General features: G+C 45.1%; 1 protein-coding gene and 1 pseudogene across 1 annotated transcript in view; both read left to right on the top strand.

Moving 5' to 3' along the window:
- The first annotated feature begins 6,640 nt into the window (after positions 1-6,640).
- LOC124545759 overlaps positions 6,641-25,442 on the top strand; it is a 198,383-nt gene continuing 179,581 nt past the window's right edge. The window contains exon 1 of the mRNA XM_047124702.1: positions 6,641-6,788. Coding sequence (XP_046980658.1) covers positions 6,641-6,788 — 148 coding nt within the window. The remainder of the gene's footprint in view (positions 6,789-25,442) is intronic.
- Positions 16,519-16,635, top strand: LOC124546377 (annotated as a pseudogene).

Below are 25,442 nucleotides of genomic sequence, written 5' to 3'. Positions count from 1 at the left end.
TTAAAAAATCTGAAGGTAGCAAAAGAAAAACACATGGAGCGAAAGATTATTTACATATTGTACAAAAATCAGACGGCAGTTACAAAAGTCGAAGGAATGAAAAGGAAGTGGCCCAAGTATTTAAGAAGGGAATCACATAGGGTTGAAGCCTGTCCCTGATATTACTCAATCAAAGTTCAGGATGGAAAAAATAAAAACTCTGCGGTTCGAAGAAGACATTCTAATTCTGTCAGAGACAGCAAAGGACTTGGAAGAACAGTTGAACGAAATGGACAGTGATGGACAGTGTCTTGGAAGAAGTATATAAAATAAACACCAACAAAAGCAAAATAAAGGTTATGGAATGTAGTCAACTTGCACCAAGCGATGTTGGAGGAATTAGGTTAGGAAATGAAGCACTAAAAGTAATTGATGAGATTTACTATTTAGGCAGTAAATTAAGTGATGATGCTTGGTTTAGCGAGGGTATGATACCCACACTGGCTACAACAAGAGAATCATTTCTGAAAAAGAGGAGTTTGTTTACGTATGATACAAATTTAAGCGTTAGGAAGTCATTCCTAAAGGTATTTGTCTGGAGTATAGCTTTGTACGGAAGTGAAATGTGGACGATAAGTAGTTCAGAAGGAAGCTTTCGAAATGTGGCGCTATAGAAGAAAGCTGATGATCAGTTTGGTTTATTGCGTAACTAATGAGGAGGCAGTGAATATAACTGGGGAGAAAAGAAATTTACGGCACAACCTTACTAGACGAAGGCAAAGGCCGACAGGACTTATTTTGAAACATCAAGGAATGATCAGTTTAATATTGGAGGGAAATGTGGGAGGGGGTGGGGTAAAAATTCTAGAGGGAGACCAAAAGATTAATGCAGTAAGCACGTTCAAATGAATGTAGATTGCAGCAGTTATTCTCTGAAAAGAAGGTTGCACAGGATAGAGTATCATGGAGAGCTGCGTCAAACTGGTCTTCCGACTGGAGACTATAACAACACAACGTTTTCTAAGTAATTCATGGCTTACTTGCATTTCCTACTTAATTCTACGCGCTCCTTGGTTCTACATTCGATACCACTCTCCCTTGAGAGTGTGGCAACGTATATTGAATTTGTTCTTTCGAATCAGTTGCAGAAAAAGTAGATGTCAAGCTGAGACACATATGAAGGATAGTAAGGATATGTAATTCCTACAAAAAGAAGTTATGTGTAAAATATTCGTTCCATTCATTCCTGAATATTGCTGAACTTCATGCTGTTTGGTTTTATGACATTTGTGACGGCATGTGCGTTTTTATTTCAAGACACATGCTGACCTACTTTAATGAACTGTGTATTGTGACAAACTGCATATGGTTTACACTTTTTTGTTGTGCATATATAAGAATCTCACACATATAACTGCTCTATACTACGCCATTCGCTTTGTGTATAGGATGACACTAAGTATTTATGTTTTGACACTGCTGTGTAGATTATTACTAGCTTGCGAATAGATGCATATAAAGTAAGTTTTGTTTACGTTGCATGATAATGCCCGACAAGGCGAAAGTAGCTAATCGCCAGATGTCTGATTCAAATAAATATAAAAAAATATAGCCTCGCGCATGGAAAAGACTTCTTCGAACCAAAATACCATTATTTTGATGTTCTATGCTCATTAATCTCTTTCTTTTATTGCAGGTAAGCATTGAGAGCGCCAGTGGTTGAATTATCTTGCCGCGGAGTAAGTATCTTGCATTTGCATCTGCACAGAACGAAAAGCGCTAGTTGCCCATGAGTTCCCTTCCTTCCATCTTACATGTACTCCTCCATTTATGAAAGACATAGTTCTTAATAATTTCGAAATATGATTATGTACACATGTCCAGCTTCAATATCGTTATACGTATGCTACATGACGGAAAGTTTTGGACGTACTGTGTCATATCTCTGGAATATCTGGCTACGTCTTTATTTGAGATATTGGGAGTATTGGAACGTTATTACATACTAAAAATTCCACATTGTATAGGTGAACAGGTGACCTTTTTATATTTAATTGTCCTTATCGAATTGTATTTATTTACTTTATTTTATTAATTTAGTTCATTTTCATCTTGCATATATATAAGATATGGTTGGCCCACTAGATGGCGCTGCCATAGGTCAAACGGATATCAACTGCGTTTTTTAAAATAGGAATCCCCATTTTTATTACATATTCGTGTAGTACGTAAAGAAATATGAATGTTTTAGTTGGACCACTTTTTTCGCTTTGTGATAGATGGCGCTGTAATAGTCACAAACGTAAAAGTACGTGGTATCACGTAACATTCCGCCAATGAGGACGGTATTTGCTTCGTGATACATTACCCGTGTTAAAATGGACCGTTTACCAATTGCGGAAAAGGTCGATATCGTGTTGATGTATGGCTGTTGTGATCAAAATGCCCAACGAGCGTGTGCTATGTATGCTCTTCGGTATCCTGGACGACATCATCCAAGTGTCCCGACAGTTCGCCGGATAGTTAGGTTATTTAAGAAAACGGGAAGTGTTCAGCCACATGTGAAACGTCAACCACGACCTGCAACAAATGATGATGCCCAAGTAGGTGTTTTAGCTGCTGTCGCGGCTAATCTGCACATCAGTAGCAGACAAACTGCGCGAGAATCGGGAATCTCAAAAACGTCGGTGCTGAGAATGCTACATCAACATCGATTGCACCCGTATCATATTCCTATGCACCAGGAATTGCGTGGCGACGATGGCAGATTTTTTGCACGCGTTCTATTTAGCTACGAAGCGTCATTCACCAACAGCGGTAACGTAAATCAGCATAATATGCACTATTGGGCGACGGAAAATCCACGATGGCTGCGACAAGTGGAACATCAGCGACCTTGGCGGGTTAATGTCTGGTGCGGCATTATGAGAGGAAGGATAAAAATGGTTCAAATGGCTCTGAGCACTATGGGACTTAACATCTATGGTCATCAGTCCCCTAGAACTTAGAACTACTTAAACCTAACTAACCTAAGGACATCACACAACACCCAGTCATCACGAGGCAGAGAAAATCCCTGACCCCGCCGCGAATCGAACCCGGGAACCCGGGCGTGGGAAGCGAGAACGCTACCGCACGACCACGAGATGCAGGCAGAGGAAGGACAATTGGCCCCCATTTTATCGATGGCAATCTAAATGGTGCAGTGTATGCTGATTGCTGCAGTTGTAATGTTCTACCGATGTTACCACAAGATGTTTCACTGCATGACAGAATGGCAATGTACTTCCAACATGATGGATGTCCGGCACATAGCTCGCGTGCGGTTGAAGCGATATTGAATAGTATATTTCATGACAGGTGGATTGGTCGTCGAAGCACCATACCATGGCCCGCACGTTCACCGGATCTGACGTCCCGGGATTTCTTGCTGTGGGGAAAGTTGAAGGATATTTGCTATCGTGATCCACCGACAACGCCTAACAACATGCGTCAGCGCATTGTCAATACATGTGCGAACATTATGGAAGGCGAACCACTCGCTGTTGAGAGGAAGGCGTTACACGTATTGGCAAATGCATTGAGGTTTATGGACATCATTCTGAGCATTTATTGCATTAATGTGGTATTTACAGGTAATCACGCTGTAACAGCACGTGTTCTCAGAAATGATAAGTTCACAAAGGTACATGTACCACATTGGAACAACCGAAATAAAATGTTCAAACGTACCTACGTTCTGTATTTTAATTTAAAAAACCTACCTGTTACCAACTGTTCGTCTAAAATTGTGAGCCATATGTTTGTGACTATTACAGCGCCATCTATCAGAAAGCGAAAAAAGTGGTTCCTATTTACAAAAAAAAAAAAACAAAAAAAAAACACGCAGTTGATATCCGTTTGACCTAAGGCAGCTCCATCTAGCGCTCCAACCATAGCCTTCAAGCTAGACAGGTTTCAGGTTTCGTTCTTTGTAGTTTTTTCTTATTTCGTGAGATATTTGGCCCGGTCATGACAATAGCCCACCCTATATATATATATATATATATATATATATATATATTGAAGACTAGTTCTCACAATGCAGTAACAAATTTGGAAAAATGAGTGACATTGGGTGTGGGTGCATAAGCTGCAGGTGTTCATGTTGAGCGTCTCAAAATACATTGCACAGTAACCTCTAATACTTGCTGTCCACCACGTGCTGTGTAGACATGCTCAACAGCCCCACACTAATACTGCACAAGAGTCCAGACATTGCACACTCATCCATGCTGGATCGTGCAGCCACGCACGTACCTTCAGTGAGGAATCGTTCCGATTTACAGCAAGACTAAGATCCATACAGACAGTACAGTGGCGTCTGAAAGTCCCAAAACACGGTGACCACTGTCACGGTTTCTCTAGACGCGGCAGTAGAGGGTAGTGCCCCAGACAAAAGTTTGGGCAGAGGAATGGCACCATGTCACCTCTGCAGGCGATTTGGTGCTCTACGTGCACACTATAATGTTATAATGATGAACTGTCTTCTTCGTCATCCATAAAGAAGACGGAATATAAAATGCTAGGGCATCCCTCACTTGAGTGTTCGGAATTCCCACCAATTCGGGTTAAAAGAAGACATCGAAGGAATTCAGAGGCATGTTGCAGATTCGTTTGTGGTAGGTTCGATCAGCAGGCAAGTATTACGAAGAAGTCATTTGGGAATCCCTGGAGGAGAGACGATACTCTTCCCTCAAGGCACTATCACCTTAGAGAACCGGCATCTGAGGCCAACTGCAGAACGATTTTACTGCCAACAATGTACATTTCGCATAAGGACTATGGAGAATCTGATTTGATCCATTATAAATGGTTCTGAAAGCCTGCGACTGTGAAAACAATACGTTTGTTTATAAATAATTCTTCTGCTACCAGTCACGATTTTCTTTATTTTATTTTTCATACGACGCGTTTCGAGAAATGATTCCCTTTTTCAAGTGCGTTTTTTGTGTTTGTTACGCCATTTCTGTGTGATGTTGTAGATGTGTGGGAGTCTGCTTCATTTCGTTGTGCGCTACTTTCGAAATCTCCTTGACGTTATCTTTCAGGAAGATAACGGAGGACCGCTTGTTAGACGTACTGTCCAGATTCTTTTCTAGACAGAAGAGTGTTGTTGCCGTAGGCAGCACATTCTCCATATTTCTCACATATACAAAATCATGGGTTGCCTTCATACTTGTACACCACCAATCACTGTTGTTGGAATCTGGCGCTTAGTTGAAGTAATATGGAGTGACGTACCCATAGCTTCCATCCAAGTTCATGTCGACTCTTTATACAGTCATGTTGAAACTGTTATTGCTGCCAGTGTTAGCAGCGCTTTGCGCTAAATTTCACACCCTGTATACTACCAGATCGCCAAGATATTTAATCATGTATTCTACCTACTATCTCTACTAGTATATAACGATGTTTGGACAGATATATATACGCCATGAGACAAATAGTTTCTCCCACGTACCCACATGTATTCTCTCCCCATATGTATGATTTTAGACAGAAATGGTATAGACAACTAAGTGTTGTTTTGTTTTCTTTTTTGGCAGTTAGTTTCAACAGAAAACAGAAAAGTTGTATTTATGGCTTATCTGCTTACGATTAGAATATTACTACGTAATCTGATTGTCCGAAACTTTGTAATCATACCCATTTTCTGATTAAAATTACGCAAAATAATGTCACTGAATATCGTCACAGATGCAGCAGCACGAGAGGACTCTCATCATGCCATATATACCAGTAATCTCAACCGATTCGCCCATTCATTTTGAGCTACTTCACTTTTCTTCAAGAGTTCATTGGCAATGACAACAAACAAAGCAACAGATCGACAGAGGGGGGACTGGACACAAAGAGGGGAAAGGAGATGGATGGAGGAGGTGTAGAGAGATAGGGAGAAGGAGAAGGTGGAGATAGTGAACAAGGGAGGGTGAGCATATGGAGAGAATGAAAGAGGGAGGGTGAGCAGATGGGGAGGGAGGAGAAGGAGAGGGGGGGATAGAGAGAGAGAGGGTGAGAGAGAGTTGGAGGGAGGAGGTGATGTCCAGGGAGAGAGAGGAGAAGGAAGTGGTAGACAGGAGCTTACAGGCGCTAAACGCTGGAAGTGCAGAGAGAGGGTGTAAATGGGATTAGGACGTATATCAAATTCCCATACATATTTAGCAATTGAGATACATTGCCTAATTCGCAAGTACTGCATAATTTTGCTCATAAAAAGTAAAACACCATTATTACCCATCGTTCATGGTGTTACAGTTTTAATGGCCGATGCTGCATTTGATATAGGGGTTCCGAAGAGGAAGATGCTGAGGACAGGGACGTATTAATCCGCCCATCCATCCAGCAACGTCAGTGCGGTCCTCCTGCTACTGAGGCAGCGCCCATCGTATCCCATCCCAGTAATCCTGCGGCACCCGCCTCAGGACCACTCCCACCCCCCCGCCTCGCTGTCGCCGCGTTTCCTCCAGATCCTCCTCCCCCATCCGCCGCCCTCTCCAACAGCGGCCTCCGCCCCGCAGACCATAAACCGGCCGACCGAGACGTCGTAAACCGAAGACGCCAGGCGCCGCGCCGGTGCGCAGGCGCTCCACTCGGTCTGCCGCTGCTGCTGAAAGAGATAATGGCGGCGCGGGTGGCCGTGTTCCGCTTTGTTCCCCGGATCCGGGGGAATCCCCCACGACAAGGGACGGCGCGGTACCCCAGGCGCGCTGCAGATTACCACGCCGCCGCTGCGCACAGTGGACGCACCCTTTGTCTGCGCATTTCCGGCAGGTGACGGACGCCGAGGGCCGCTTATGACCCGCAAACGCCCTCGATGGCGGTATAAACTCCAGTTCTGTTAGATACATTGAAACAGTGATTGTCCACCCTGAGGAAAACGCACGGCATGACGCAAATGATCCCATCACGAGCACAACTGTAACAATGGATGCGCTCAAATTGCAAGCCTATCTGTCGTGCGACTACATGCACGTATTCATTAAAATATTTGCCATCACCATCTGTCAAATTAACGATAACACGTATGCAAAATAAGTCAGAATGACACACAGATAACTCAAACGATAACAAATTCACAATTACAAAAATGGTTCAGATGGCTCCGAGCGCTATGGCACTTAACATCTGAGGTCATCAGTCCCCTAGAACTTAGAACTGGCACTCAATTACCCTATGTGATCAAAAGTATCCGGACAACTGGCTGAAAATGACTTACAAGTTCGTGGCGCCCTCCATCGGTAATGCTGGAATTCAATATGTTGTTGGCCAGCCTTGATGACACCTTCCACTCTCGCAGGTATACGTTCAGTCAGGTGCTGGAAGGTTTCTTGGGGAATGGCAGCACATTCTTCACGGATTGCTGCACCGAGGAGAGGTATCGATGTCGGTCGATGAGGCCTGGCACGAAGTCCGCGTTCCAAAACATCCCAAAAGTGTCCTATAGAGTTCAGGTCTGGACTCTGTGCACGTCAGTCCATTACAGGGATGTTATCGTCGTAAACCACGCCACGACAGGTCGTGCATTATGAACAGGTGTTCGATCGTGTTGAAAGATGCAATCGCCATCCCCCAATTACTCTTCAACAGTGGGAAGCAAGAAGGTGCTTAAAACATCAATGTAGATAGTGGCCTGTGCTGTGATAGTGCCAAGCAAAGCAACAAGGGGTCCAAGCCTCCTCCATGAAAAACACGACCACACCATAACACCACCGCCTCCGAATTTTACTGTTGGCACTACACACGCTGGCAGATGACGTTCAACGCCTATTCGTCAATCCACACCCTGCCATCGGATCGCCACATTGTGTACCGTGATCCGTCACTGTACACAACGTTTTTCCAATGTTCAACCGTCTAATGTTTACGATCCTTACACCAAGCGAGGCGTCGTTTGGCATATACCGGCGGTATGTGTACCTTATGAGGAGCCGCTCGACCATGAAATCCAAGTTTTCTCACCTCCCGCCTAACTGTCATATTACTTTCAGTGTATCCTGATGCAGTTTGGAATTCCTGTGTGGTGGTCTGGATAGATGTCTGCCTATTACACATTACGACGCTCTTCAACTGTCGGCGGTCTCTGTCAGTCAACAGACGAGGTCGGCCTGTATGCTTTTGTGCTGTACGTGTCCCTTCAAGTTTCCACTTCACTATCACGTCGGAAACGCTGGACCTATATATGTTTTGGAGTGTGGAAATCTCTCGTACAGCTGTATGACACAAGTGAGACCGAATCACCTGACCACGTTCGAAGTCCGTGAATTCCGCGCACCGCCCTACTCTGCCTTCTCACGATGTCTAAGGTCGCTGATATGGAGTACCTGGCAGCAGGTGGCAGCACAATCCACCTAATATGAAAAACGTATGTTTTTGGCGGTGTCCGGATTCTTTTGATCACTTAGTGTATAGAGGGTTACGACAAACTTCGAGAGGTTATAGAGGATGTCTTGAGGAACATATAGAGGACAGGAACGCGTTTTCCGAAACGACATCCAACGACGCTACAGGAGTGCGCCCCTGGGAGCTGAGTTGTCAGCGCGACGGAATTTCATACCTAACGGCCCGGGTTCGATTCACGGCTGGGTCGGAGATTTTCTCCGCTCAGGAACTTGGTATTGTGTTTTCATCGTCATTTCATCCCCACCGACACGCAAGCCGCCGAAGTGGCGTCAACTCGAAAGACTTGCTCCAGGCGAACGGTCTACCCGACGGGAGGCCCTAGCCACACAGCATTATATGACAATAAGGGAAGCGACGTTATAGTCGCCAGCGTCTGCTACCAGGCCACCCCTTCAGCAGCAAACGTGACTCTACGTTGACGGACCGTATGCGAAACGTCTCGCATTGTTGTTTATCATTTAGTGATCGTGACTGACTGCCACGATCGCCAATGGAGGAGATGGAGCTGCTGCGTAGAGAGGTGTTGCCTCCTATGAACGCGATGCTCTGTTGCTTCAGTGGATGATCGTTTGGGATACTGTTTGCATCTGCAATTTATTTTTCGCCTCGAACGCTTTGAAGCCTCCAAGAGAAAAATAGACTGCGGATCGAAACCTGCGCACGAAACAGTCATCCACGGAGGCCAAAGAGCATCGCATTCATAGGAGACGAGGCCTGTCTACGCAACAGCAATCTCCATCTTCTACACTGGCGATCGTCGCAGTAAGTCGCGATCGCTGAAAAATGAACAACGTTGCGAGACGTTCCGTCAATGGTCCGTCAGCGTACAAAGTCACTTTTCCTATCATGGTTTGTTCCTCAAGGCACCCTCTACAATCGTCGAAGTTTGTCAACCAACATTTACCTGACACCGTGTATATGGAATATTGTTGTCACGTGCATCAGGTCATACTGGATAATGAAGTACCACAATTAAGGAAAATATATCTTATGCTCGTACACGCCCTTAAGGCCGTAAATTCAACTAAATAAGTAGGAATTACAATTACAAACAACTTAAATTGGCAAGAACACATAGGAAGTGTTGTGGCGAAGGCTAACCAACGCCTGTGTTTTATTGGCAGGATACTTAGAAAATGTAACAGATGTACTAAAGAGACTGCCTACACTATGCTTGTCCGTCCACTTTTAGAATACTGCTGCGCTGTTTAATATATTATTATTATTTAGTTAATTTAAAATATTCTTTATTTATTTATTATTAATAAATAAATATTGGTTTAGTTATTGGTTTCAGTTGGTTCAGATTAGTTCCTCATTTCCTTTTATCTTTACTTTCCTGAAAACCTGGAAAATATAAATATTTCTTTTTAAATACCACAGGAGAGCAAGAAATGTATTCCGCAGCGGTTATGTCGCGGAAATCCCTCGTCGTTATCTGCTCCATCTGAAATCGCTAAAACCTTTACTCGCTACGCAAATCGCTCGGCACAGCTGTGTGCTATGTTGTCCAACAATTTAGCAAGTTAAAGTTTGTTAATTCAGAGATAATCTGTCGACGAATTATGACCGTGGAAAATGCAGGTTCACACTATCGTTCCAAAATTCACTTCCGAGCGATCTACGTCTCGTAATATTTATACCGTTATAATTAACTAATTTCGGTATGGAGATATACACATCTTGAATACTTAATGTTAGTTATTGGATTTTATTTTGTGCAACAAACTATTTGAATATTTACTATATACCGTAAAGGCATCGCACAACAATACAATCTCTCTCCTCCTCTCACACGTCCAATCTCTCCATTTCCTTCATAAAGAGTCCATAAAACAAAATCTTTGGTTCGGTAAGACACAGAATCGGCGTTCGTAGCATGGAACGTTCGATTCTCGCAGTCGGTATATGCCGATCACCGCCTTATCACCGATCACCGCCTTATCAAGTGGTCGCACCCAAATCAGCGTATTGCAGAGTGCCGTGGGATTGCCTCTATCAAGTAATTGACATTATACATGGACGATACATGCCGTGCGCTATCGCGTAATGGGGAAGAGTGTGGCACTGAAATGAAGCTGGATTTAAGCTGGACATCATTAAAACAAAGACGCTTGTGGTTGCGGCAAAATCCTCTCACGAAATTATCTCCTCCGAATGCAAAAAGAATTGACATTATACATGGACGATGCCGTGGGATTGCCTCTATCAAGTAATTGACATTATACATGGACGATACATGCCGTGCGCTATCGCGTAATGGGGAAGAGTGTGGCACTGAAATGAAGCTGGATTTAAGCTGGACATCATTAAAACAAAGACGCTTGTGGTTGCGGCAAAATCCTCTCACGAAATTATCTCCTCCGAATGCAAAAAGAATTGACATTATACATGGACGATACGTGCCGTGCGCTATCGCGTAATGGGGAAGAGTGTGGCACTGAAATGATGCTGGATTTAAGCTGGACATCATTAAAACAAAGACGCTTTTGGGTGCGGCAAAATCCTCTCACGAAATTATCTCCTCCGAATGCAAAAAGATATTACAATGAATTGAACACCCTTAGCTGCTTACAGGCGTTGACATACGTCAACGGGGACAAATGAAAATGTGTGCCCCGACCGAGACTCGAACCCGGGGATCGCCTGCTTACATGGCAGACGCTCTATCCATCTGAGCCACCTAGGACGCAGAGGATTGCGCGACTGCAGGGATTTATCTCTGGCACGCCTCCCGCGAAACCCACATTCTCAACGTATTGTCCCGCACTACATTCGTAGTGCCCCCGCCCATTATGCTCATTACTCGCGGCGCGTTGCCGATTCCCGTAAGAGTTCGGGCACTGTTTGTGCATTCGTACAGAAGAAGAAGATGGTCAAGTGGCCGGTGAGCCTTTACTATACGTGTACTAAGATGGTATCTGTTCTTCCGGAAGAAAGAACAGATATATATCATCGGTGACCATGCAGCTCGTTAGAATGAAATTACAACGAAATGAACGCACTTAGCTGCTTACAGGCGTTGACATACGTCAACGGGGACAGGTGAAAATGTGTGCCCCACGAGATGGTCCCATCTTAGTACAAAAAGATCTTGTTGAGGCCGACCTGCATAGGGAGAAACGGTCGTCATAATAAATAATAATAAAATAAGGAAACCAGAGCTCGCTCGGAAAGATTCAGGTGTTCGTTTTTTTCGGACGCTATTCGAGAATGGAATAATAGAGAACTATTGTGAACCCTCTGCCAGGCACTTAAATGTGATTTGCCGAGTATCCATGTAGATGCAGATACAGACTTACTACCGTAAGTATAATTAAATCATGACATGTTTAATGCAGATGTGAGCTGAATCTAGTGTGTAGTGACACAAATAGAACTCTCCGCACTAAATATATTCAAAATACAAAAGAAAGTCTCTGTATGTCCATCTTTTTAGAAATGGTAGCGGGAATCGGCTGTTTGGAAGAGAATGTCAAATGAAATACCTTTCAGCTGTCAATTTTCAACCTTATTTTACTTGGCAACCAGCTTCAGCGTTTTACTACGCCATCTTCAGGTCATTGACCGACGTGTAGGAAGAATCTACTTACCGTGATCACTGTAGCAAATATCTACTTATACTAGTATTGCTGGCCCCTGTTTTGAACACAACCGAGGTAGAGATTCTTCCTACAAGTCGGTCTGTGCCCTGAAGACGGCGTAGTAAAATGCTGAAAGTGGTTGCCAAATAAAATAAGGTTGAAAATTGACGGCTGAAAGGTATTTCTTCATTTGACATCCTCACAAAATACGCTAGTTACCTTCTGGACCAAATTATTACTGATATTTTTGCTATCAACATTCGACACATTTACTTGTCGAACTCTCATCTTGTAAAAATAGGGAAAGCCCAAACTACTCAACCAATAACTAATTAGTAGCTTTGGTGCAAACGAAAGTGTTTTTAATATTTCAGAGCTACAAGACGCGACGTACTGCACACCTTTTGTAAGTAGTTGGACAGCTACAGGGCACTGTTTAGTTATATAGAAGAAATTTTAATCCTGTCTTGCGGGTCAAAGCGAGGCTGGCGATCCTTACCCCAGCATGATAGTATGTATGTGTAGCAGTGCGTACAAACCCGACTTCGCCCACATACGTTTTTAAGGAAGTCTACAGAGCAACAGATCGCTCTATTTGTCTCGCGCACCGCACGGCGCTAGGAGTTCGTGGATTATGACCAATGCTACGAACGGGACTTTGCCCGACGCTGCATGAGCTCCGTAGACGAAACGAGAAGGAACGCCTGTGTCTCCGTGTCGTAAAATGACCGCAGGACAGACGCCCCCCCGCCTGCCTGGGCATTCGACCCCTGCGCTCGCTCTCCCAGTCAGGAAGGTTTACGACTCGCGGCGCCGTTTTTATTATTACGGCGATAGCAGCGCGTCTCATTTTACAGTTGTTTAGCCGCGTACGTTTCCTAACGGGTGGAGTCGCGCCATGGCTGGAGCCGGCACTAAATCATTGGGACGACGCGTCTGTTTACCACTTATCTGAACCAAGGATGGGGCCACCTGGGAGACGGCTGCAGAGGCCGCTTCTACACAGTGTGTGTCGTGTCCGCCTACAACTGTACTAATTCCGAAATGCGCCCCAGGAACCAGTCTCGGTTGAAGTCTTACAGAGGATGGTCAGACGCTGTGGGGAACTTCATACGTGTTGAGCCAGTGTCCAGTCTGCGCTGCATCCATCAGTGGAAACACTAGATGTTCTCATTCGTCATTACGCTCAGCATATTTTGTCATGGGGCTCATACAGCTCTTCCTACTGATAGTATTTTGCACACCTGCAGTCACTGGATGAAGTTTAATATTTCAGTGAAGTGTATTTGAATTGGACCCATAACAGGAAGAATATCTGTTAATGGAAATGGAAATGCCGTGTGGCTAGGAACTCCCGTCGGGTAGACTGTTCGCCTGGAGCAAGTCTTTCGAGATGACGCCACTTTGGCGATTGCTTGTCGATGGGGATGAAATGATGATGATAAGGACAACGCAACACCCAGTCCCTGAGCGGAGAAAACCTCCGACCCAGCCTGGAATCGAACCCGGGCCGTAAGGTATGATATTCCGTCGCGCTGACCACTCAGCTACCAGGGGAAGACTATCTGTTAATGCGCCGTCGCCATCCAAGTGGTACTTTCCACTTCGCAAATTGGAGGCTGATCATTTACTAAGGCATGGATGGCCCGCCCGGTTTGCCGAGCGGTCTAACGCACGGCTTTCCGGAGTGATTCAAATGTGTGTGAAATCGTATGGGACTTAACTGCTAAGGTCATCAGTCCCTAAGCTTACACACTACTTAACCTAAATTATCCAAAGGACAAACACACACACCCATGCCCGAGGGAGGACTCGAACCTCCGCCGGGACAGCCGCACAGTCCATGACTGCAGCGCCTCAGACCGCTTGGCTAATCCCACGCTGCTTTCCGGAGTGGGAAGTAGCGCCTGGTCCCTGACACGGACCTCTGTCGAGGTCCGGTGAGCCGGCCAGTCTGTTGATGGTTTTTAAGGCGGTTTTTGTCCACCTGCCTCGGCGAATGCGGGCTGGTTCCCCTTATTCCGCCTCAGCTACACTATGTCGGCGATTGCTGCGCGAACAAGTTCTCCACGTACGCGTACACCACCATTACTCTGCCACACAAACATAGGTGTTACACTCGTCTGGTGTGAGACGTTCCCTGGGGGGAGTCCACCGGAGGCCGAACCGCACAATAACCCTAGGTTCGATGTGGGGGGACGGAGGGGTGAAGTGTACTGCGGTAGTCGTCGTGGACCACTGCGGCTGCGGCGGGGATGGAGCCTCTTCGTCGTTTCTAGGTCCCCGGTTAACATACAACATACAAAAACAAGGCATGGATGTGCTTTATGGGCACTTCTCTGTAGTATACAGAGAAGTTGCAGCATTAGAAAATTGTAGCGAAATGCAGGAAGATCTGCAGCGGATAGGCACTTGGTGCAGGGAGTGGCAACTGACCCTTAACATAGACAAATGTAATGTATTGCGAATACATAGAAAGAAGGATCCTTTATTGTATGATTATATGATAGCGGAACAAACACTGGTAGCAGTTACTTCTGTAAAATATCTGGGAGTATGCGTGCGGAACGATTTGAAGTGGAATGATCATATAAAATTAATTGTTGGTAAGGCGGGTACCAGGTTGAGATTCATTGGGAGAGTGCTTAGAAAATGTAGTCCATCAACAAAGGAGGTGGCTTACAAAACACTCGTTCGACCTATACTTGAGTATTGCTCATCAGTGTGGGATCCGTACCAGATCGGTCTGACGGAGGAGATAGAGAAGATCCAAAGAAGAGCGGCGCGTTTCGTCACAGGGTTATTTGGTAAGTGTGATAGCGTTACGGAGATGTTTAGCAAACTCAAGTGGCAGACTCTGCAAGAGAGGCGCTCTGCATCGCGGTGTAGCTTGCTCGCCAGGTTTCGAGAGGGTGCGTTTCTGGATGAGGTATCGAATATATTGCTTCCCCCTACTTATACCTCCCGAGGAGATCACGAATGTAAAATTAGCGAGATTAGAGCGCGCACGGAGGCTTTCAGACAGTCGTTCTTCCCGCGAACCATACGCGACTGGAACAGGAAAGGGAGGTAATGACAGTGGCACGTAAAGTGCCCTCCGCCACACACCGTTGGGTGGCTTGCGGAGTATAAATGTACATGTAGATGTAGACTTTTGGCTAGCGTATGGCAGTGGTCGTACATCCTATACTATACACTACCTGCTCAAAAGTTTCCGGACAACCCTATGTAACACGGATTCCATTTGAAGTGACGAGAGGTGGACCCGGCAGTATAAAAGGAGAAGGGAATTGTTCTATTCTCAGTAGAGAAGCTGTGACAGTAGAATGGGTCGGTCGGGGAGGAGGAGGAGGAGGAGGGGGAAAGTAGAGTAGAGTTGTGTTTAACGTGCCGTCGACAACGAGGTCGTTAGAGTCAGAGCATAAGGTCGAACTGAAGAAGAATGGGACAGAAATCGGCCGTGCCCTTTCAAAGGAACCATCCCGTCATTTGCCTGAAGCGATTCATGGGAATCACGGAAAACATAAATCAGGATGGCCGGAGGCGGGTTTGAACCGTGGTCCTACCGAATGTGAGTCCAGTGTGGTAACCACTGCGCGGGGCGGGCAGGGAAGCTCAGTGACACAGCACGTAGTCACTAAATGTCGCCGGAGTAATAAATCCACCAGGGACATTTCAGCCCTTCTGAGCTGCCCAAGTCGACTGCGGTGGCGGACTTTGAAGTGAAAACGCGAATGAATATCCACAGTTAAACGAAGACCAGGGAGACTCAAGTACTGACGGTCAGCGGCCGTCGAACGTTGAGGCAGATGGTTGCAAAAAACGCATGAAATCAGCGAAAGGAAACACTCGTGAGTCCGAAAGTGGTACCAGCAGTTCAGCTAGTGTCTGTCCATGGGGAATTAATATGGGCGGTGTACAGTGGCCGAATAGCTACTTGTAAGACACCCACTTCTGTAGTCAGAACTAAGCGACGCTTCAGGTGGTATAAAGAGCGACGCCTGTAGACAGCGTATAACTGTAAAGGAGTGATTCTGAATGAGGAACCACCCTGTAGTCTATCCTGCAGAAAACCGACGTAAGGTGAATGCCTGTAGAACGGTGAGAGCCACCATGTGTAGTGCGAATAGTGAAGTATTGGGAGGCTGTGCTATGGTATGGGCCTGAATTTCGTGGTTAGGGAGTGGTCTCCTTATCGCGATTAAGAAAACGCTAAATGCGGAAGGCTGTGAACACATCGTGTACTGCGTACAGTAGTGGGGCAGTTTAGAGTCGGTGATCATCTGTATCAGCATCACAATGGACCTGTTATAAAGCAGTCTCCGTGAGGCAGTGGTTTGTGAATAATAACATTCCTGTAAAGGAAATGCCTGTCCAGCGTCCTGACCTGAAACCTATTTAGTAGCTTTTGGATGAATAGGATGTCGACTTCGCTCCAGACGCTAGCATGCAGCATCATTATGTTCTCTGATTCTGACTCTTAAGGAATAATTGGCTGCCATATCCCCACAGCGGCAACGGCCTTGCCTCAGTGGGTACACTGGTTCCCGTGAGATCACCGAAGTTAAGCGCTGTCGGGCGTGGCTGGCACTTGGATGGGTGACCACCCAGCCGCCATGCGCTGTTGCCATTTTTCGGGTTGCACTCAGCCTCGTAATGCCAATTAAGGAGCTAGTCGACCGAATAGTAGCGGCCCCGGTCAAAGAAAACCATCATAACGGGAGAGCGGTGTGCTGACCACACGCCCCTCCTATCCGCATCCTCAACTGAGGATGACACGGCAGTCGGATAGTCACGATTGGCCACTTCTGGCCTGAAGACGCAGTGCTACTTTTGATCGGGTAGTGTACACTAAACTAAGAAATTATGGCGTAGTAGGAGTTAATAAGTGAAAAGAAGATAATTTGACATCTGTTCCCCTTGCTCTTTTATTTGCCTTCTGAATTTTCTATCACTTCCTCATTGCTTTCTCAATGTAAAAATTAATTAACAGTGGTTATAAAAAGCAGTCCTGCCTTGCACGGGTCCAAGAAATTTGCTTTAAGAGTAAATAACAATTTCACAAATTTTACCTACAATCTAGGAGCAGCATCGAGTTGTCATCAGTCGTCAAAAGCCATGATTGTGAGAGCTTAGCTAAGAAGCTCGCCCACCTGATAACAGTAGTCATGGAGAGTGAAGACTCCCAATGGCAAATCTCTAGGTAAAAGACCAAGAAAATCAGCAATGGGGCGAAGAGGGTAGTTCTCCGTCAAAATTCGCAACTTTTCTTCAGTACATTGCCAACGTCTTATTCGGGCAGGCAAGATTCTCCAGAAATTTCAAGCGCATGTGATCTTCTGTCCAGAATCTGTGACCGCAGACCTTAGACCGATGATGATTTCCTGTTGCCGAAGCCTGCAGTTTATAAAGCTGCGGTTATAAAACAGTGATAGGGAAATATGCGCGACTTCCACTCCAACTGTAGATGGCCACCTAACGGCTTCCAAGGGCAACAACTGTATGAATTGAAGTGCTTCGTATAGTTAACGACCGAATTTTAAAAATGCGATCATGATGTACTCATTTAAAGGTTTAACATAATAAGTCAACTATTAAAGTTAGAAAATGTGTGAATGTCTTGACGAAGCGTAACTGAACGGTGCGTAAATTACGCACTCCACATTCGTCCAGTATTTGAGAATCAAAGCCTTAGCGACTTCCAACAAACTTTACACATAATTTCAAACCATTAAATAAAAAAAATTCTCGCTGACACCCCACGCCACCCCACAACATAATGAGGAGAGTTTATCGCGTACTGTAATGCGCCGTTCAGCAAAACTTCAACATCAGGGATGATGTGTTATTTTGTAACTCCTTTATTGTTAGCTTTTGTTTTATAAATGCGAGTTTGAATCTTTAAATAACCGGGAGTGAAGTGTTTACTGGTTAAAAGTCCAAGAGAGTAACTTTGGTAACGTGAAGAAACAAAATATCCGTATAATACAACCAAAAACTCACATATTTCAATGTTATTTCCTGATTTCTTTTTATTTTTTTTGTTATTTGAGGTCCGCCAGTTGCGCAAAACACCGTTTTTCTCAGTACCCAAACATGTTTCGGCACCACTGTGCCGTCATCAGTGGGTTTTGATTTTTATTTATTCTGCAATGTGAACATTTTTGTTACATGATTATAAAATTATGTGCATTTTTAGTTCAAAAAACATCGTTTCTTTTTGTAAATACCTTTACATTTGGTGAGCATGAATTTTCTGGACCACTTTTGTGTTAATTATTACAGGTAACTTGTCATCTGCAACCAAACGGTGTTGATGAGAAAGTGTTTTTTTCTGAGAGTTAACCTATCTTCTAGAGTGTAATTTAGTTTTTCGCGATGTTTTCGCGCCTATTTTCGTATTTACTTACGTTTTCGTATGGCAAGCACTTCCATTCTCCGCATCATGCTGTGATGTTGTGATGCATACGTAGCTATAACAAGTATTTTCCACAAATAACGTAGTAAAACGCTTTTCACTACACCAGAACATAGTGTGATTGTGGTTTGTTATGTGTCCCAGCCCAGTCAGTGTTCATTTGTTCACCAGAGAGTTCGGCGCCAATTTTATTTGCATTTTCCTTGCCGGCCGCGGTGGTCTAGCGGTTCTAGGCGCTCAGTCCGGAGCCGCGTGACTGCTACGGTCGCAGGTTCGAATCCTGCCACGGGCATGGATGTGTGTGATGTCCTTAGATTAGTTAGGTTTAAGTAGTTCTAAGTTCTAGGGGACTGATGACCATAGATGTTAAGTCCCATAGTGCTCAGAGCCATTTGAACCATTTTTTTGCATTTTCGTTCATTAGTGAAAACGACAGAGTTCGCTGAAGGCCGCGTCGAGCGGCAACCCACCAGACAGCTGGGTTTCGCACTTTCACTAATCGAAGGTGCTTCCTAGTGCCAGCTTGAAATTAAAACACCACCCACGCGCGAAATGTATACGTCACGCTGATAAATTATCTGACATTCGTAATCAGTGATCTTGCATAAATTTGCCTTCTCTCCTCTCTCATATTTTCTAGGTGTTCCTCCCCAACTCTTCCATCCGTCCTTTCCAGAACGCTCTCCCTCCAATAACCCATTTCCTGTAAATCCAAAAGGCCGTTGATGAAATATCTACTAAAACAAAATAAAATCTATTTTTGTTCATGTACGCACCCATTACCCCATTTCAAATAAATACCTTTCCTTGCAAGCAGTTTTTCATTTCCCAGAGCTCTTAAATAGTGCATCGTACATAAATTTTTCTGCTTCAATGCACTCTATGTCGAAAAATACCTCTTTCGTATTCCGATAAATGGGTTTTGTACGGCAGGTGGTTCTAGGTACATTCAAATTCGTCCAAGTGATTTTAATATCTATTAACCTTTTTATTCCTATTTATGATATTAAAATTTTTATCATTTCTTAAGTAACCGTGATATATAAAACCGTGGTCGAATGGAAGAGAGTGGGTGAAGACTAGTTGAATGCCCTAATCTGTTCGGGTTAAGTAAATATATACATAAATAATTAGATGAACGTTCTGTTTATACAAAACCGCCAATGAACTGTTATTTTAAAAATGACAACGATGTTTTACCTTAAAGCTTATGTGTGGCCACATGTTTTAATAATTTTAAAAACACGTACGTATTTAATATTTTAATATTTTTAGAAACTGCGTTTATATATTATATTAGCAACACGCCGTGGCTTCTCACGAGTAGTACTAAGTATCAATAGCTGGAAGGTGTGTTTATATTTTTCTTGAGAATCACTATATACGAGGGCAGTTCAATAAGTAATGCAACACATTTTTTTTCTCGGCCAATTTTATTTGAAAAAACCGGAAATTTCTTGTGGAATATTTTCAAACATTCCCGCTTCGTCTCGTATAGTTTCATTGACTTCCGACAGGTGGCAGCGCTGTACGGAGCTGTTAAAATGGCGTCTGTAACGGATGTGCGTTGCAAACAACGGGCAGTGATTGAGTTTCTTTTGGCGGAAAACCAGGGCATCTCAGATATTCATAGGCGCTTGCAGAATGTCTACGGTGATCTGGCAGTGGACAAAAGCACGGTGAGTCGTTGGGCAAAGCGTGTGTCATCATCGCCGCAAGGTCAAGCAAGACTGATCTCCCGCGTGCGGGCCGGCCGTGCACAGCTGTGACTCCTGGAATGGCGGAGCGTGCGAACACACTCGTTCGAGATGATCGACGGATCACCATCAAACAACTCAGTGCTCAACTTGACATCTCTGTTGGTAGTGCTGTCACAATTGTTCACCAGTTGGGATATTCAAAGGTTTGTTCCCGCTAGGTCCCTCGTTGTCTAACCGAACACCATAAAGAGCAAAGGAGAACCATTTGTGCGGAATTGCTTGCTCGTCATGTGGCTGAGGGTGACAATTTCTTGTCAAAGATTGTTACAGGCGATGAAACATGGGTTCATCACTTCGAACCTGAAACAAAACGGCAGTCAATGGAGTGGCGCCACACCCACTCCCCTACCAAGAAAAAGTTTAAAGCCATACCCTCAGCCGGTAAAGTCATGGTTACAGTCTTCTGGGACGCTGAAGGGATTATTCTGTTCGGTGTCCTTCCCCATGGTCAAACGATCAACTCTGAAGTGTATTGCGCTACTCTTCAGAAATTGAAGAAACGACTTCAGCGTGTTCGTAGGCACAAAAATCTGAACGAACTTCTCCTTCTTCATGACAACGCAAGACCTCACACAAGTCTTCGCACCCGAGAGGAGCTCACAAAACTCCAGTGGACTGTTCTTCCTCATGCACCCTACAGCCCCGATCTCGCACCGTCGGATTTCCATATGTTTGGCCCAATGAAGGACGCAATCCGTGGGAGGCACTACGCGGATGATGTAGAAGTTATTGATGCAGTACGACGTTGGCTCCGACATCGACCAGTGGAATGGTACCGTGCAGGCATACAGGCCCTCATTTCAAGGTGGCGTAAGGCCGTAGCATTGAATGGAGATTACGTTGAAAAATAGTGTTGTGTAGAGAAAAGATTGGGGAATAACCTGGTGTATTTCAATGCTGAATAAAACAACCCCTGTTTCAGAAAAAAAAATGTGTTGCATTACTTATTGAACTGCCCTCGTATATGAGCGAAAACCGTACCAAAACCTGTACACTAGTAACTGAGATTAGACTTCAGTAGAGACAGAAAAAAACGGCAGGGAGTTTAATTCATAATAATGCGTACCGTGTCGAACCAAGCTCCGCTGTTCTCTGGATTTGCGGCCGCTGTTAGTTTATTGTTTTTCTCGCCACTCGCCAGACGGCGCCTGCTCCCTACCTGGCCAGTTTGTAGCACACACACACACACACACACAACACACAACACACACACACACACAAACAAACTATTCAAATATCGAACGTTATCCTCCGTTCCTCATTTCATACTTCCCTACGAACACACCTAACCACAAAACTCATGCAACTAGTGTCGCCAAAGTTGAAACAAGCCGATAGTATTTTGTTTCACCAACGAGTTGCGCAGACGCGCGGTGCATTCCTTCGGGTATATATGTATGCATGTCCGAGGAAACATTGCACTGTGTTTCTTACATAGAGAGTACAATATCGTCAGCTGAAAATGTTTGGCAGACGCTCAAATGAAGTGCAACGCGTGACAGAAAACAACGACCAGCTGCAATCCTGTAACTTCATCGAGAATTAAAGCTATTGTATCCCATAATTGCCTTGTTATATAAACTTATTTGATGTTGTCTAAGCCTTTGGTCTTCGGCAACCACTGTAACATGGAGGGAGTAAATGTGGCGTAGTAGCACATGAATGCGGCAGAAAATATCCGAACACTCGCGCAGTCACCTCATCTGCAGAAGCATAGTTCCGCTGTCCCCAGTCGAAACCGTGCTTCTGGCGTGACGTTGACACACAGTCCGTGTTTTCACAGACGCTTCTACCGACTGCTTGGTCGCCAGAGGAAGCTTTTACGACTGGAGTAGCGATGCGTGTTTTTATCATTATAACAATCGCTGCCGTGGGCCTGCATGTGCGGTATAGCGCTTATGGCTCGACACTTGCCACCTATTAAGTCCTCCCCTCCGGACGCGTATAAAGTGCGCCGACGCGACGCCCATAAAAGCACGACTCGCTGAGCAGTCTGCCGTAGAGCGGGGCGTCTGTGCGTGCACGGAGCTAACACACAGCTTAGAGGTTAGTGCCACACTAATTAAGAGTCGCCACAAAAGTGTGTGTGTTTGAGAGCGCCGAATATCCGTTTCGGTACCGGATTCCTGCTCTTGCAAATATCCAAGTTTATTCCCACTCTGCCCCAATTTTACCGCCCGCAGTTTCTGTCGGCATATTTTATTACTCTCAGAAGAGTCCGGAGAGCTGTTAATGGGTTGTGTCCACCCTTCGCCTCTGTGACGGCTTGAACTCTGCTGGGAAAACTTTGAATGGCTGTCTGAATGTCTGCGCAGGAATGGCAGCCCATTCTTCCTCAAGTGCCAAACCTAGAGAAGATACTGGCGTTGAACGCTGGGCTTTAGCGACGTCGGCGTACTAACTCACCCTAAAGGTCTCCATTGATCCCTTGTGGACATGGGACAGCCGCGCAATGGAGATTTTATTTTATTTTCGCTACCAGTTTCGGCAATTCATTATGCTATCTTCAGGCCCCATATGCACCTCTCAAAAATAATCAATACTGGCATACTAGGGCCATATGTTTCTCGATGTCGTGAATTTGTAGCTCAAGTGCTTCCTTCGAAGACCTGACTGGACAGTTGCAGTATCGATTATTTTTGAGAGGGGCGCATGGGCCCTGAAGATGGCATAATGAATTGCCGAAACTGGTAGCGAAAATAAAATAAAAGATCATTTAAATTGCACAGCTGCCTGGCGAATTTCATTGATAACATCCCAAAGGTGTTCCACTGGGCCCAGGACCGGACTCGGGGCTATTTCAGGAATGTTATTGTCTACAAACCACCGCTCTTAAGTGCTGTTTTATGACACCATTGTCGAACTTATTCTACACTGAAGCGCCAGAGAAACTAGTATAGGCATGCGTATTCAAATACAGAAATATGTAAACAGACAGAATACGGCGCTGCGGACGGCAACGCCTATATAAGACGACAAGTCTCTGGCGCAGTTGTTAGATCAGTTACTGCTGCTTCAATGACAGGTTATCAAGATTTAACTGAGTTTGAACATGGTGTTATAGTCTGCGCACGAGCGATGGGATATAGCATCTCCGAGGCAGCGGTTAAGTGGAGATTTTCCCGGACGACCATTTCACGAGCCTATCGTGACTATCAGGAATCCGGGTAAACACCAAATCTCCGACATCTCTGTGGCCGAAAAAGAAAAAAATCCTGCAAGAACGGGGTCAACGACGACTGAAGGGAATCGTTCAACGTGGCAGAAATGCAACCCTTCAGCAAACTGCTGCGGCTTTCAGTGCTGGGCCATCAACAAGTGTGACCATGCGAACCATTCAACGAAACATCATCGCTATGGGCTTTCGGAGTCGATGGCCCACTCGTGAACCCTCGATGACTGCACTTTAAGCGTCACTTGGGCCGGTCAACACCGACATTGGACTGTTGATGGCTGAAACATGTTGCCTGGCCGAACTAGTCTCGTTTCAAATTGAATCGAGCGGATGAACGTGTACGGGTATGGCGACAATCACATGAATCCAAGGACCCTGCATGCGAGCAGGAGATAGTTCAAGCTGGCGGAGGCTCTATAATGCTGCGGGCGTATGCTGTTGGAGTGATTTGGGACCCCTCAAACGTCTAGATATGGACTGACAGGTGGCATATACGTAAGCATCCTGTCTGATCACCTGCATCCATTCATGTCCATTGTGTATTCCGACGGACCTGTCAATTCCAGCAGGTCAATGCGAAACCAATACGTACAGAATTGCTACAGACTAGTTCCAGGAACACTGATCTGAGTTTAAAAACTTCCGCTGGCCACCAAACTCCCCGGACATAAAAATTATTGAACATATCTGGGATGCCTTGTAACGTGCTGTTCAGAAGAGATATCCACCCCGTCGTACACTTACGGATTTATGCACAGCCCTGCAGCATTCATGGTGTCAGTTCCCTCCAGCACTACTTCAGACATTAGTCGAGTCCATGCCACGTCGTGTTGCGGCACTTCTGCGTGCTCGTGGGGCCCCTACACGGTACTAGGGAAGTGTATGTTTTTTTGGCTCTTCAGTGTATTATCGTCTCCGAACTATTTCTCTACTGTCCGCAGTACCCAACGCTCTAAAATGTATTTATATCCCTCCGCAATTATTTACTTAAGCGAAGTAAGGGGACCTTACCTGAAACACGAAAAACACCCCCGTGTCCTAACACTATGTCCTTTGCTCTTCGCTGCTAGCACTACACATGATGGCAGGTTACGTTTCCTAGACATTTGCCAGAGCCAAACCATTCCGTCGGATTGCCGCAGGGTATCCAGTCATCCGCTGTCCAATGGGGTCGCTTTTTTATACCTCATTCTCTTTAATTCCCAACACACAGGCATTGTGTCATCAGAACTGTTGATTTACACTGGAACTCACGAGTGATTCCTTCTGCTCATTTCGTGTGAATGTTATAACCATCCTCCACAACGCTCGACGCTCCCTGTCCATCAGTGCCTGAAGTCTGGTTGGTCTTGGTTTAGCAGTGGCTGTTATTTAGTTTTCACGCCACATTCATCAACAGTCGACTTGGGCAGTTCTAGACCGGTTGAAATGTGTCATGGATTAGTCATAGAGGTGACATTCGAAGACGGGTTCGAATTCACTGAACCTTGCTGACACACTGATTCCGGTGTTTACTATTTCTCTGCTGACTACACGATATTATCTGACTCCTTTTATACTAGAGGATAACCGTCACGTGACATTCAGTGATCAGTTCCACATTGCGGCGCGGGATTAGCCGAGCGCCCTAGGCGCTGCAGTCATGGACTGTGCGGCTGGTCCCGGCGGAGGTTCGGGTCCTCCCTCGGGCATGGGTGTGTGTGTTTGTCCTTAGGATAATTTAGGTTAAGTAGTGTGTAAGCTTAGGGACTGATGACCTTAGCAGTAAAGTCCCATAAGATTTCACACACATCTGAATATTTTTGAGTTCCACATTACATAAGGATGACCGGATACTGTTAACGAGATAGTGTATAAATCGTTTGTCGGTACATCTGTTGATTTCGTCCCGTTAAGTCCAACGTGTTGAGTTCCATCCACTAGGACGCCCTCAACCTCGTCACGAAGCAGATCCAAAATTCGTTAAACTCGTACTTTTTAATGAAACCACAGTGCGGAACTGCACCTAAATCCCACCCCAGAATTTTATTTTCGTATTTGGTTTTGATACATATTCAACAAATGCTGCTTCCATCTCGAGATCT

Source organism: Schistocerca americana, chromosome 8, assembly GCF_021461395.2.
Source record: "Schistocerca americana isolate TAMUIC-IGC-003095 chromosome 8, iqSchAmer2.1, whole genome shotgun sequence".
In the NCBI taxonomy this organism is placed as follows: Eukaryota; Metazoa; Arthropoda; class Insecta; order Orthoptera; family Acrididae; genus Schistocerca; species Schistocerca americana.
This window is presented reverse-complemented; position numbering and strand designations above follow the sequence as displayed.